This window comes from Neoarius graeffei, chromosome 12 (genome assembly GCF_027579695.1).
Source record: "Neoarius graeffei isolate fNeoGra1 chromosome 12, fNeoGra1.pri, whole genome shotgun sequence".
Lineage (NCBI taxonomy): Eukaryota > Metazoa > Chordata > Actinopteri > Siluriformes > Ariidae > Neoarius > Neoarius graeffei.
Window position 1 is genome coordinate 23,777,574 of NC_083580.1, and position 16,091 is coordinate 23,793,664.

The 16,091-nt window shown below is 41.0% G+C and overlaps 1 protein-coding gene across 1 annotated transcript in view; it reads left to right on the top strand.

The window, feature by feature from the left end:
* Nucleotides 1–272: 272 nt before the first annotated feature.
* wdr38 (WD repeat domain 38) overlaps nucleotides 273–16,091 on the top strand; it is a 51,713-nt gene continuing 35,894 nt past the window's right edge. The window contains 3 exon segments of the mRNA XM_060936628.1: nucleotides 273–341; nucleotides 3,554–3,668; nucleotides 3,766–3,888. Of these exon segments, the coding sequence (XP_060792611.1) occupies nucleotides 273–341; nucleotides 3,554–3,668; nucleotides 3,766–3,888 (307 nt within the window).

Sequence of the window (16,091 nt, forward strand, 5' to 3'; positions counted from 1 at the left end):
GGCCCCAGAGGGAGAGATGGATTTGTTCAAAATGAATTCTTAACAAGGTCTTCTGGGTCTGACTGGGCTTGTTAATTATCAACACAGTCCACCCAACTCACCAGACCATCACTGTGGATACGATAAACCTGTAAACACCTCCACCTACAGCTTAAGCTCCTTTTGGGATTTAAATGATGCAATAAGAAATCATCCGTCTATTATTATTATTATTATTATTATTATTATTATTATTATTATTTAAATTTCTAGAATTCTTAATAAGATGAGCCATGTGGCAGGATCCATCTAAGGATATCATCGCTGCACAAGTCACATACTTCCCCGGCCACAAAGGAGAGGTGGGTGAAGGCCATATAATTTGATTGCATAATGTAGTAGTATATAACACTTTATCTATCTATCTATCTATCTATCTATCTATCTATCTATCTATCTATCTATCTATCTATCTATCTATCTATCTATCTGCTGTTTTTGCTGTTATTAAAATGTAATTTTATTGTTTTTATGCTACAGAATATGCTATCTCATTCATCTCATTATCTCTAGCTGCTTTATCCTGTTCTACAGGGTCGCAGGCAAGCTGGAGCCTATCCCAGCTGACTATGGGCGAAAGGCGGGGTGCACCCTGGACAAGTTGCCAGGTCATCACAGGGCTGACACATAGACAGGGCCGCTGACAGCTTTGGCTGGGCCCGGGACAAAATGCTCTGAATGGGCCCCCCCGGGTCAACCCACACACCCACCCACCTCTCTTATCCCAGTCTCTACTCACGTGATTGGGGTGCTCGTGAAGGAGCAGCGATGGACGGGGGATTTCGGGCAGGGCTGGGGGCGAACATAGTATACTGTGCGTGCATACTGTCCAGTGTGAAAAGCAGAGAAGAACACACCACTCGAGAAACGGTGGGATATGATTGTGGGCTAATGTGAATATTCTTAGCTTCAATCAGATATATGAAACACAATGTTATTAAGCCGTTGTGGTTATGAAATAATTCAATGCCCTGTGCGTTTGATATGGTGTTCAGTGTGACTTGCTCTCCCCTCGTTTGTAACATGAATTGCATGCCGTGCGTGCCTTGGTTGGGGTTACTTTACGGGGCTGGAAAAAGTTGGCTGTGTCTTACCTGGCTCAGCTGCCCCACTGCCTTTGCTAGTACCTGCTGCATCATCCGAATCTTTTTTAAAATATTTATGGAGTGAGCCCCTGAGTCTCTTGGTTTCTTCCCCTCTTTTTCTCTTTTCTTTTCTGTGCTCCTGACTTGTGCATGTTGGCAAATGGCATGCACGCTGATTGTCGAAGCGCTATGATTGAACGATGTCGTTTTTTTCCCCTTAAAGGTGGAGTACGAGATTTTGGAATAACGGTTCCCACAAGCCATATTTTGAAAAGAAACACGCCCGCCCTCACCATGCTCCCATCCCCCGCGTCTCCACCCCTCCTCCCCCTTATAAAGCCTGAGAAAGTCAGGCTTTATAATGGGTGTCTATTGCGTTACACACCAGTGGAGCTCGTCAAGTTAGACTCTAACTTATTACACTCTACTCTATTAGAGTGTAGAGAGCTTGGAAAAATAGCTCAAACTTTCTCATTTAAACTGTGTTTTCAGCCCCAATTTTCACTCCACACACAATTTTCTCAAAAGTAGTAGCCACACTTGTCCTGATTCACACAATGTGTCTACCTACATGATAGGACTTGCAGTTTTTGAATGAGAAGCCTGAAAGTGAGGAGAGGACAGGCACGCAGCCCCATAGACTGCCATTATAAACTTGGCAGAAAAGTCACTCGTTTTTAACTCGCTCTAGTGACCTCATTTGTTACACTACAGACAAAAAAAATTACATCAGTGTGTTCAGGAGACCCTTGTGGCGCTCACTGTGAAAGAAATTTGTGAATATCTCCTTCCGTTTTCATGTAAATCCCCATTGTTTGGAGGGAGCACACTGAGAAAATCCTGTGACACTCTGCTCGCAGCGCGCGGGTTGGGGGAGGGGCTGCTCGCTCTCTCTCTCACACACACACAGAAGGGACGGGCTGAAAGAGTCAGACCAAACCATTTTTGCATTAGGGGTTGTAGGGGGTTCTTGACGCCTTTTTCAAAGACAATAAAGGCAAAAGATCTAGAAATCATTTATTGAATGCAAATATAGCACATTTCTCCCCCAGATCAACACATTTTGAAATGAAATAAAATAATCGCAACTTCATGAGAGCCCAGTTCTGGGCCCCCCCCATTCCTGGGCCAACATACCCATTTGTCCCCCCCTGTCGGCAGGCCTGCACATAGACAACCATTCACACCTACGGTCAATTTAGAGTCACCAATTAGCCTAACCTACATGTCTTTGGACTGTGGGGGAAACTGGAGCACCCGGAGGAAACCCACACGAACATGGGGAGAACATGCAAACTCCACACAGAAAGGCCCTCGCCGGCCACAGGGCTTGAACCCGGACCTTCTTGCTGTGAGGCGACAGCGCTAACCACTACACCACCGTGCTGCCTAGGGGTGACGTATTTATCAATATTTTTAGAACTTGGTTGCATTTGCAGAGTATCAAATTTGCTTCTGGAGAATGATTCGTCATACTCTATTTATAATATACTTTAGGATATAATGTGAGCAATATATGTATTACATAGAATAGATTGCATTTTACAAACAGTGTATGCCAAAAGGTCTCACTATTTCTTCAGTTGTTAATCTCACTTGGATATTGTAGACTTGTGCCTAAGAACTGCTTCTGTATTAATAAAGACTATGATGCTCATAATAAACATCCTTTCAACACACTTCAGCTTTATGCTACACAGTGGTAGAAGAATATGACTTATAATCACACTAAGACGTGTCACCCAGATGAGGATGGGTTCCCTTTTGAGTCTGGTTGTCTCGGAGTTTTTCCTTGCATCTGTTGGATTGGACTTGTTGATTAGAAATTACAAACATTAAACTCAGCATCTAAACCTACAAATCTAAAGCTGCTTTGTAACAATGTCTATTAGTAAAAGCACTAAAAGGAGAAATAAAATCAAAATGAACATAGAACAGACATGATATTTGAGGAGAGAAAAGTTGCTGAGGCTGAAATTGTGGTGATTGAATTTTATTTAGGGAGGCACTGTTGCCTCACAGGAAGCAGGTTCAGGGTTCAAATCTGCTGGTTGACTGGGGCCTTTCTGTGTGGAGATTGTATGTTCTCCTCATGCCTGTGTGGGTTTCCTCCGGGTGCTCCGATTTCCTCCCACAGTCCAAAGGCATGTGGATTAAGTCAGTTGGTTACTCTAAATTGCCCATAGGTGTGTGTGTGTGAGTGTGTGAATGGCTGTCTGTGTCAGCCCTGTGATAAATTGGCAGCCTGCCCAGGGTGAACCCCAACTCTTGCTCAATGTCAGCTGGGATTGACTTCAGCTCACTCGTGACCTGCAGTGGATAAGTGGCAAAAAAAATGAATGAATTTTATTTGGAATATTATTTCAAAAGTGAAAATAAAACTGATGATGATGATGATGATTCCTCTTATTCTTATTATTATTATGCAGGTGAATTGTTGCGCATTCTCGCCCGACTGTCAATTTGTGCTCACATGCTCAGATGATGGCCGCCTTTACCTGTGGAGAGCATCTGACAGGGAGCTCATGGCCAAAGTCCGTGGTCACACAGGTTTGGATGATCAGAAGAATGTAATTTCTTTGTTTCACATATCAAGAGGTAATCTTACCTAACTGTCAGTGATAACTTGTGATTTTCTGAAACTCGGGGCCAGTGAAATGCTGCACTTTTTCCCAGGATGGCTGTTTGTTCGCAAGTGCATCACATGACTCTACTGTGCGTGTCTGGAGCATGTCACCCATCCGGTGCATTCACATTTTGAGAGGTTTGAGCCCCTTCCTGAAAAAATTGCTCAAGGGTGTACATTGTTTTGAGCCATGCCAGTATGGCGATGATCTATCCACTCCTTATCAGGCAGTTCTCTTGTAGGAGATCATGCTGTGACTGAAAGAATCCTGCTGCATCCATGATTTGGTCAGTGTTTCTGTCAGGAATGGTAGTTGGAGATGGATGCAAGTGCAGAAAAACATGTTTTTACAATGAGATAAGTGAAACACAAAGATTGTGAAACATGAACAAGAAACAGTGTGGCTAGACAACAATATGAATGTGACACACATAAAGATAACAACGAGTAAAGACCAACTAGGAGTGTTGTACAATATGTGACTTATTAGACAACAATGTGATTCAAGTGTTCATGGCCATGTGACATGCAATGGCTGATGGGTGTTTTAGTCCACCGCTGTATGGGCACTGCCATGACACAGATCAAGACATTACATAAAGAACGAAGTAAAATAGTGATATGAGATGGCGAGCAATAGCAAGGGCAGGATGGTTAACATATACTCAACAAGGCACTAGATTTGTCACTAGTCTCTTTTTTATATATATACAATATACTGTATCACGGGCGATTGCTCTAAGACAACGAGGGAGGCTCAGCCTCCTCTAAAAATGACAAACATCGTGTAGGATGAATTGCGCTAGGCTTATGTTATAGCCGACCTTATAACATTGCTATTTCAGATCCAGAATCATAGAAATATGTGCTCAACCTAACTACAGTGCGAAATCATTCCGTTATAACTTTCCCCAGTTCGCCTAATGTGTGCGTGAGTTTTTCCCCCTCGTGACAACGCGATGCAGCCCAGCCTCAGTGGACTTCAATGGCATTTGGGAGCTATGCGCTTTTCAATATCAAAATGCAAGACGATTATTGGACAAATACTGCGAAAACGCCTGCTCACGGAGTCCCACGAACTCCCAGCCTCAGTGGACTTCAATGGCATTTGGGAGCTATGCGCTTTTCAATATCAAAATGCAAGACAATTATTGGACAAATACTGCGAAAACGCCCGCCCACGGAGTCCCACGGACTCCCAGCCTCAGTGGACTTCAATGGGATTTGGGAGCTATGCGCTTTTCAATATCAAAATGCAAGACAATTATTGGACAAATACTGTGAAAACGCCCGCCCACGGAGTCCCACGGAGTCCCACGGACTCCCAGCCTAGTGGACTTCAATGGCATTTGGAAGCTATGCGCTTTTCAATATCAAAATGCAAGACGGTTATTGGACAAATACTGCGAAAACGCCCGCCCCACGGACTCCCAGCCTCACAGTGGGAGGGACATGGTAGTTTCTGCGAGGAGACTGGTGATTGGTGAAAGCGGCCGGATATTTTCTTTGATTGACAGCTCATTTCAAATATAGACAGGCAGCGGTGAATTTCAGTTCAGTCCCATGCGGATTCGCAAGTGCTGTGGTGTATTGTAAGAGATCAGCTTACATTTCGATTTCATTCATTACATACGGTTTCATCTCATCTCATTATCTCTAGCCGCTTTATCCTGTTCTACAGGGTCGCAGGCAAGCTGGAGCCTATCCCAGCTGACTACGGGTGAAAGGCGGGGTACACCCTGGACAAGTCACCAGGTCATCACAGGGCTGACACATAGACACAGACAACCATTCACATTCACACCTACGGTCAATTTAGAGTCACCAGTTAACCTAACCTGCATGTCTTTGGACTGTGGGGGAAACCGGAGCACCCGGAGGAAACCCACGCGGACACGGGGAGAACATGCAAACTCCACACAGAAAGGCCCTCGCTGGCCACGGGGCTCGAACCCTGACCTTCTTGCTGTGAGGCGACAGCGCTAACCACTACACCACCGTGCCGCCCACATACGGTTTCTACCAGCTTTTTTAGTTTGTATATATTTTCATTGTAAATAAAGTGTAAATATAGTGTTGTCAAGTTTGCTATCTTAGTTCCTGAAATTTTGTTTATTTGAGTGACTGAACTTGAACTTGAGGGAGCTAGTCAGCTAGCAAGAAAGCTGTGCACGGATGCCAAGCATTGCTGATTTAATTTTGGCGAAGCCATTTGCCAGTCTTCCTTTCGAGGAAAAAATTAAAATTAAAGAGCAGGGTAGACCAACGCCTCAAATTGACTTGGTGAAAAGGTAGGGAATAATACTTGTTCCTTTCAGCTCTCCTGGTACGAGAACGTGAATTGGCTAACAGCAAGTGACCCACATCAACAACAGTAAATAGGCTACTTTAGTAATATGTCATGGATGGACCAAAAATATAGAATCTATTTAAAATGTTTATGCTGAGTATATTATATTGGAATATATATTTTTCTGGATATGAATTAAACACAGCTACAATTTGGAAAACATTTTTAAACAAAAACACAGCCGAGAACATTTCACACTACAAACCTGGATTAAAAGTGAAGGGTTATCAAAATTGTCAATAAAACATTTCTCAGTCAAAATAAGTAAAATATAGGGAAAGTGTCATTGAATTAAATGTGTGGCACCCAGCTCTGTTTGGCTCCCCAAGGTCAGTGCTTGTGCCTATTCCAGAACACTCTGCTGTTACTGCTGAGGTTCCTGACAAAGAGCTGCTTTCAATAATGATCAATTTTTAAACAACATGCCACATGCCACAATTTTAAAATATAAAATGTTAAAATATACCCCCCCCAACACCAACATCATGTATATTGGACAGTAGGCTAATGGGCCAAAAGAACCTGTTATTTCACAGTTTGTGACCCTGCCAACAATCAGCCAGATCAGAGGCAAGAGTAATGGCAAAATTGATGTGTTTTTTTCTTTTTTCTTTTAAAATCTGGAAATATCGTAACCGACCAGCCTCCCCTGTTTGAAAGACTACCAGCTGCCACTGTACTGTATATAAAGTCATTAAAGGGGTCTAAAAAGTCACCAAATCTAGTTACAAAGTCACTAAACTGACAACACTGCAACACAGCAAGGGAAGAAGCTCATTTTGTTTAGATTCATTTTCTGGAATATTCCACAGCACTTGTCAAGACACAGCAGCAAACAGAAAGAGTCTGAAGTAAAAGAAATCCACTGCAATTCATAACTGTAAAATATGTTTTTGTTCACATTTAACTTAATTTATATTTTTGTTGAACCTTTAAGAATTATATTTCTGTTAGGGTCTGATCTGTTTGTACTGAAGGAGGTTGAACTGACAAAGTATGATCCAGGAATATAGATCTCTGCCGCCTAAGAGATTCTACCTCACAGATCGATCCAGGAGCAAACACTCGCTGACACAAACACAGCTGTTCAGAGAGCTTTCTCAGTTTATTGTAGGACAAACATGAGTATATAGTCACATTCAAGAGTGTGTTGTAGCTATGTGACTGGGTGATGATGATGTGATTGACAAAGCCAAGTTATCTATGTATCATGAAAATGGGTGATGAAGCATTACATCACTGGTTTAGATGACACTACTTTATGACAGAAGAGAGATATTATATACCATTACAGCACCAGTCAGGATCATAATCTTATGAAAAGAAGAAAGACATTACTGTCAACATAACCTTCATTACGCAGAGAGCAGATTGGGCGAGTGAAGATAAATCTCAAGGATTTAACTAGCCAAAACAAGTAGCCCTTAGCAAAAAGTAGTATACTTAAAGTTCATTATACCACAAGTTCAAGTATACCACAAGTACACTTATTGATATACCGCCATTGTACTAGTTATATACTTCGAGTCCCTATTTTTAGTTTATTATTGTATACTTTAAGTATACTGTTATAAATCAAATCAAATCAAGTTTATTTGTATAGCGCTTTTAACAATAAACATTGTCGCAAAGCAGCTTTACAGGATTTGAACGACTTAAAACATGAGCTAATTTTATCCCTAATCTATCCCCAATGAGCAAGCCTGTGGCAACGGTGGCAAGGAAAAACTCCCTCAGACGACATGAGGAAGAAACCTCGAGAGGAACCAGACTCAAAAGGGAACCCATCCTCATTTGGGCAACAACAGACAGCCTGACTATAATATTAACAGTTTTAACAGGTATAACCCTCAACTGTCCTCATGGGGCTGTCCTTCACAGGAGCGGTGCGATAAAACTCCAACCAGACACAGGGCACCAGGATGGATCAAGCAGGTCCGAGGGGCAGAAGAGGCCAGCATCTCAATCCCAGGACCAACATGTAACTCAGAGGGACAGATGGGGGGGGGGGGAGAGAGAAAGAAAATGCGTTGTTAGGTATGCCCTAAAAATGACAAGTATTAAATCTGTGTGGTAGGCTCGCAGAGACGAGAGTCTTTACATCAGGCATAACACACAACAATGGCATGTTAATATGGTAAAAAAATATATGACCTGCTCTGGCTGGATGCTTGATTGGGTGATGGGAGCACACTCCTCAGCAATGATGAGATGCAGATGGGACCCTTAGGCCTGGCCAAGACAATTCAGTTACATTTCACCGGGTCTGGGACATGCAACAGAATGTCTGACGGCCGATTCCCTGAAGGCTACGATAGCCAGTCGAGGTCTCCACCCTCTCCACCAAAAGATTTCCTGTTGACTCCATGTAACTCAGAGGGACAGATTTGGGGTGGGGGGGAGGGAAAGAAAACACAGGGAGTTAGGTATGCCCAATGTCACCTGAATAAGTAGGAACAGTATACATATTGCACAGAGTACAAGCAGGGACTCTGGCAACTAACTATGACAGCATAACTAAAAGGAGAGAGCCAGAAGGTAACACAGGCATGAGGGAGCCCCAGGACATAAAGTAGCCAGCCACTACACCATCAACAAACTCAAGTGAGCAAGCGAGTGGGGACTGACAGCATCCATACATCCCAGTTTACCAAAACACTCTATGTCTGAGGACCCTCCAGATCTACTCCTTTACCTCATAAACACCATTAACAAAAGGCTTGACTAAACTGATGTGTTTTCAGCCTAGACTTAAATGCTGAGACTGTGTCTGATTCCCGAACATTACTTGGAAGGCTGTTCCATAACAGTGGGGCTTTGTAAGAAAAGGCTCTGCCCCCTGATGTAGCCTTCACTATACGAGGTACCAGCAGATAGCCTGCACCTTTTGATCCAAGTAGGCGTGGCGGGTCATAGAGGAGCAGAAGTTCACTCAGGTACTGTGGTGCGAGACCATTTAGTGCTTTAAAGGTCAATAGTAGTATTTTATAATCAATACGAAATTTGATTGGGAGCCAATGCAGTGTGGATAAGACAGGCGTGATGTGGTCATATTTTCTAGTTCTAGTAAGGACTCTTGCTGCTGCATTTTGAACTAACTGGAGCTTGTTTATGCACTTATTGGAACATCCAGACAGTAAAGCATTACAGTAATCCAACCTGGAGGTAACGAAAGCATGGACTAGTTTTTTTGCATCATGCAATGACATTAAATTTCTTATCTTTGCAGTATTTCTGAGATGAAAGAAAGCTATCTGGGTGATGTTATCAATGTGAGTTTCGAATGAAAGACTGGGGTCAATAATCACTCCGAGGTCTTTTACTACTGCACGTGAAGAAACAGAAAGGCCATCCAGAGTTACTGTGTAATCAGAAAACTTACTTCTAGCTGCATGTGGTCCTAGTACAAGTACTTCAGTCTTGTCAGAGTTAAGCAGAAGGAAATTAATAAGCATCCAGTGTCTAATGTCCTTAACACATTCCTCAATTCTATTAAGCTGGTGTCTCTCATCAGGTTTTGCAGAGACATACAACTGTGTGTCATCAGCATAACAGTGGAAACTAATACAATGTTTACAAATAATATCACCCAGAGGTAACATATATAGAGAAAAGCAGTGGACCCAAGACAGAACCTTGTGGAACACCAAACTTTACCTCGGTACGTCTAGAAATATCACCATTTATATCAACATACTGATAACGATCAGTTAGATAAGACCTGAGCCAGGAGAGGGCCATTCCCTTAACTCCCACAACATTTTCTAGTCTATCCAGAAGAATGGAATGATCAATGGTATCAAATGCTGCACTAAGGTCAAGCAACACAAGTAGCGAGACACAGCCCTGATCAGACGCCAACAGTAGGTCGTTTACTACTTTAACCAGTGCTGTCTCTGTGCTATGATGAGGTCTAAATCCTGACTGATACATTTCATGGATGTTATTCCTATGTAAATATGAGCATAACTGCTGTGCCACAGCTTTTTCAAGGATCTTGGAGATAAAGGGGAGGTTTGATATTGGCCGATAATTGGACAGCTGACAGGGATCAAGGTCAGGTTTTTTAATCAGGGGTTTGATAACTGCTAGTTTAAAGGATTTGGGTACATAGCCAATCATAAGAGAAGAATTTATTTTTAGAAGCGGTTCAATTACTCCAGGCATTATCTGTTTGAATAGATGTGTCGGTAAGGGATCTAGTACGCAAGTTGAGGCTTTTGATGTAGAGATTAATGAAAGTAATTCAGTTTCTTTTAGGGGAGTAAAACATTCTAACTGATGATCTGATACAGTTATATTGTTAACTACAAGGTCACTTTCATTGTCTAACCTTAAATTAGTAGTTTGAATTTTTTGTCGGATATTCTCAATTTTGTCATTAAAAAAATTCATGAAGTCGTTGCTACTACATACTGCAGGTGTGCATGTGTTGATAGTGGACTTATTCCTGGTTAATTTTGCTACAGTATTAAATAGGAATCTAGGATTATTTTTGTTATCTTCTATTAGGGAGGAGAAATATGTTGATCTCGCAGCACTAAGAGCTTTTCTATACTTCAGGAAGCTCTCCTTCCAAGCTAATTTGAATAATACCAATTTTGTTTGACGCCATTTACGTTCCAATTTTCGAGTGGTCTGTTTTAATGTGTGAGTGTCATCATTATACCAGGGTGCTAATTTTTTGTCTCTGACCATTTTCCTTTTTAGAGGAGCTACATTATCTAAAGTATGGCGGAATGTTGACTCTAAGCATTCAGTTGCCTGATCAAGTTCTGCAGGGGCTGACAGTGACCCAATCAAAGTTGACAGCTCTGGGAGATCATTTATAAAGCTCTGTGCATTAGTTGACGTGAAAGTACGTTTAATACAGTACCGTGGTGAGGTGCATATATTATTACTCAGACATATTTTGAATGAGATGAGACAATGATCTGAGATAACTTCAGACTGTGGAAGTATGACTATATTGTCTACGTTTAATCTGAATGTTAGTATTAGATCAAGGGTGTGACCACCATTATGGGTCGGTCCTATGACATTCTGCTTAATCCCAACTGAATCTAAGATGGACACAAACGCTGTTTTTAAAGGGTCTTCTGGGTTATCGAAGTGAATATTAAAATCTCCGACAACTAAAGCTTTGTCTAAGGAAATAACCAGATCTGAGATAAAATCTGCAAATTCAGAAAGAAACTCAGAATATGGCCCCGGGGGCCTGTAAATAATAAGCAATGGAATTAACTGGGTAGACTTATTTTTCGAGGCTACATACATTATATGAGTATGAAGAACTTCAAATGTATTAAATTTATAACCAGGTTTGTGTGTTACACCTAGATAATCGTTATAAATAACCGCGACGCCTCCTCCTCTGCCAGTTAGACGAGGCTGGTGTATATAACTGTATCCAGGAGGACTCGCTTCATTTAATGCTATATATTCATTTGGCTTAATCCATGTTTCTGTTAAACACAGTACATTAAACTCCTGATCAGTAATGAGTTCATTAACCATTAGCGCTTTAGATGTAAGAGATCTAATATTTAATAGCCCCACCTTTAGATCAAAGGTGCTGGCAGCAGCTGTACAGTCAGTATGATCTAATTTTATATTGATTAGGTTACTGGAACAAACTCTCTGAAAATTTCTACCTTTTTGTTGAGCTCGGGGAACAGACACAGTCTCGATGTAGTGGGCCCTGAGTGACGACTCTGTGCAGCTAGCAGACAGTCGGTTTAGCCTGTTCATCTGCTCCCTGGCCTTGGCTCTGGATTGTCAGAAATTAACTAGGCCTGTTCTGAGACTATGACCTATGCTGCAGGAAATGAGAGCAGCACCTTCCCGAGTGGGATGGATACCATCCCGCCCTAACAGGCCAGCAGTGCCCTCAAAATTAGCCCAATTATCTATAAAGCCCACACTGTTTTCAGAGCACCACCTGGACAGCCAGCAGTTCAGCGACCATAACCTGCTGTAAGCTACATCGCCACGCCACATTGGGATGGGGCCAGAGCATACTACAGCATCGGACATTGCCTTCGCTAATTTAAACACCTCTACAAAGTTACTCTTAGTAACCTCAGACTGACGAAGGAGTATATCATTAGCTCCTGCATGGATAACTATCTTTGAGAACCTGTGCTTGCCTAGGACCCTAAGATTACCTGCTATGTCCGGCGCCCTGGCTCCCGGTATACACCTGACTAAAGCTGCTGGTGCCCCTAAAGGCTGACCTAAAGGCTATAAACGTTGGGTATTTCACTAGTTTACTTGTTATACTTTAAGTTTGCTTGGCATATTACTTTTTTTTTTAAAGATTTTTTTTGGGCTTTTTTTCACCTTTATTGGATAGGACAGTGTAGAGACAGGAAATGAGCGGGAGAGAGAGATGGGGAGGGGTCGGGAAATGACCTCGGGTCCCCGGATTTATGGTATGGCGCCTTAGCCAGCCATATATACTCCTTAAAGTATTCTTAAAGTTTACTCATACTGTATGTCAGTGGCGGCTGGTAGTCTTTCAAACAGGGGAGGCTGGTCGGTTACGATATTTCCAGATTTTAAAAGAAAAAACACATAAATTTTGCCCATACTCTTGCCTCTGCTCCTCCTACTCAAGCAAGTAGGACGCTTCTTTGCTTTGCTCCTGCTTTCTTAATCTTTATTTCTATACTTTACTTTCTCATTGAATTTCCACTATTTTTTTTTTTAATTTTTTATCTTTATAAGCTTTTAATTTAATTTTAATTTAATTTCCACTATTTTTTTTTTTTTTAAATGCCAGGAAGCAAAAAATCCTGCAGAAAATGCATGGAATTAGAACAGAGGATTTCTATTCTGGAATCAAAGATTAATGCTCTGCCAACGATGGACGAATTAAAAGCGATATCTCAGGAAAGGAGTACTGAAACAGTGGCTGAGAATGCAGAGATTGCACTCTGACAGACTGAGGACATTGCAGACCAAGTGGAAGAATTCATAACTCAACCTATAAGTACTGAAAACTGGCAAATGATGGGTGCTAAGCCAAAAAACAAAAACAGAAGAGTAATTACTTCAACACCAGCTGGTTCTACAAATTACAATAGGATCTACAATCCTATGGAAAATCCACAGCCCATAAGGCTTCAGAACAAATTTGAATGCCTCAGGGATGTGGAAGAGGATTTGTCAAGCGGACAAACACATAGTAAAAAGAGATCACACCAAGATCGAAGAGCTGTGAGAAGAGGCAAAAAGCAGCTCGTAACACCACCTGATCCCACAACCCTTGTTCTTGGTGATTCCACTGTAAGACAATTAAAAGGTTATGAGATGATTATTTGTTGTCTTCCAAATGCATCCATCTCTGACACCAAAGACAGCATTTTGAAACTCATGTCCGAGCATAAAACTATTAAACGTATCGTTGTGCATGTGGGAGCAAATGATGTTTTCAGAGAACAGCTGTTTGTCCAAGATGATTTCAGAAAACTTTTTTCTGAGCTCTACAAGACTGGAATTCAATCTTTTATCAGTGGCCCACTCCCAGCGAGAGGAAGTTTTGCTTTTTCTCGACTCTTCAGTCTTAACACCTGGCTTGGAAAAACTTGTTCTTCATTTGGTATGAATTTCATAGACAATTTTAACCTTTGTTGGAATCGCAAAGAATTTTACAAGCCAAATAGCACTGAACTCAGCTGGATTGGAGCCAAAGTCTTAGCAGACCACTACAAACTTGCAATCTTTTCTCAGCCAGCACCGAGGAAAACAGTTGATAAGATGTCGCAGACTGACATAGTTACAAAGCCTAAACAATCATCTTCGCAAGTCGTCATCAAGGACACACAAACATCTGACTTGCAGGCCTCCCAACATTCAAGGACAGACGACTCCACTTCTCCTCGGATGGATTTCCCAAATAGCATGAAAAAATTGCTCCCAATGGCTACACTTTCCTTTTCCAGCCCAAATCTGTCACGACAAGCAGTGTATCCAGTTCATCAAAATTGTGTTCATCCAGGACTTTCAGCTGGCTACAAATCTTTTTCACCATCCAAAAGATACATGTCATCTCCAATCCTTTCACCCTCAAACCAAATGGAACATTTAGAAAGTCTTGTTTGATGTACTCTGGGTCCCTGCAAATGGATGTAATGTTGAAAAAAAGCTGGGACCCGATGTTGACACTATTCCTGTGTTGATAAGAAACAGAAAACATAGAGCACATTTAACCCTGGGGGTGAACCAATCTAATCTCCTTCCTGTTTTAAAACAGCATCAGAGTGCACAACCAAATATTGCTTCTAGAATTTCTGTAAAGCTAGCTCTTCTGAACATTAGATCACTTTTAAACAAGTCATTTTTAATTAATGATCTTATTTGTAAACACAATCTTGATTTTTTGCTTCTAACTGAAACCTGGCTGGATCAAGCAAATAGTGCTACCACCCTTATCGAAGCAGCTCCCCCAAATTTTAATTTTTTGAATGTTACCCGACAAGGGAAAGGTGGAGGGATCGCAAATATATTCAAAGTCTCTTTTCAATGTAAACAATCCTCACTTGGTGATTTTACGTCCTTTGAACACTTATGTGCACTTGTTACATGCTCTCCTAACATATTATTATTAACTATTTATAGGCCTCCGAGACATTCAGCCAAAGTCTTTCTTGAAGAGTTTGGTGAACTGTTATCAGTCATTTGCTTAGAGTTTGATTGTCTTATTATATCTGGGGATTTTAACTTGCATGTAGATAATACTGATAACATTTATGCCAAAGAACTATTTGCAATTATTGATAACTTTAACCTGGTACAACATGTACAGGGACCGACCCACTCTCATGGTCATACCCTTGACCTCGTCATCACAAAGGGTCTTACTGTTTCTTATACTGTTGTTGACCTGGCCTTATCTGATCATTTCTGTGTTTTCTTTGAAGTTTCTATGTCTCCTCACATTCAGAATAGCTCAATGACTATAGGTAGGAGAGTCACAAACGACAACACGTGTTCTTTTTGAGCAAGCTCTCTCTCAGAACTCAACCAAAATGTCAGACTCTGTAGATGATTTACTGGAATTTTTTAATTTAAATATGACCCAAATTATGGATGATATTGCTCCATTCAAAATAAAAAGAGTCAATGATAAGCAGAAAGCACCATGGAAGCAGTACCCGGCTGTTAAACTGCTAAAGAGAGAATGTAGAAAGACTGAAAGAAAATGGCACAAATCTAAACTTCACATCCATTATCAAATCCATAAAGAGATGCTTTGTAATTATAATTATGAAATTCATAAAGCAAGACAGTCTTTCTTCTCCAACATCATCAGCAGGAATATGAACAATGCCCGTGTGCTATTTTCAACAGTAGAGAAGCTAACTAATGCCCCACCACAATTAGCACCTGAACTTCTATCAGTTAATAAATGCAATGAGTTTGCATCTTTTTTCAAAGGTAAAATTGATAAAATAAGGCAGAATATTTCTCATAATGTATCTCAGTTGCAAAAAATTGAAAAACTGCAATCACCAATGACACAGATAGATAACTTTAACACAATGTCAGAATTTTGTTTAATTGATTATGAGACTCTTGAAAAAACTAGAAAATCTCAGTTCTTCAACATCTGAACTGGACATTCTGCCCACCAACTTTTTTAAGTCTGTTCTTCATCTTATAATTACAGATGTGCTTCAAATTATAAATACATCCTTGGAGACTGGCGTTGTTCCTGTGTCCCTAAAAAAAGCTGTTGTAAAGCCCCTTCTTTAAAAAAATAATCTGGATCCTTCAGTGTTAAATAACTACTGGCCAATATCAAATCTACCATTCATCGGGAAAATCCTGGAAAAAAATTGTCTTCAATCAATTAACTGCCTTCTTGATATCAAACAGCCGTTTTGATAATTTTCAGTCAGGATTTCGTGCCAATCATAGCACTGAAACAGCGCTGATTAAAGTTATAAATGACATGCGTCTTAATACTGATGCAGGCAAAACATCG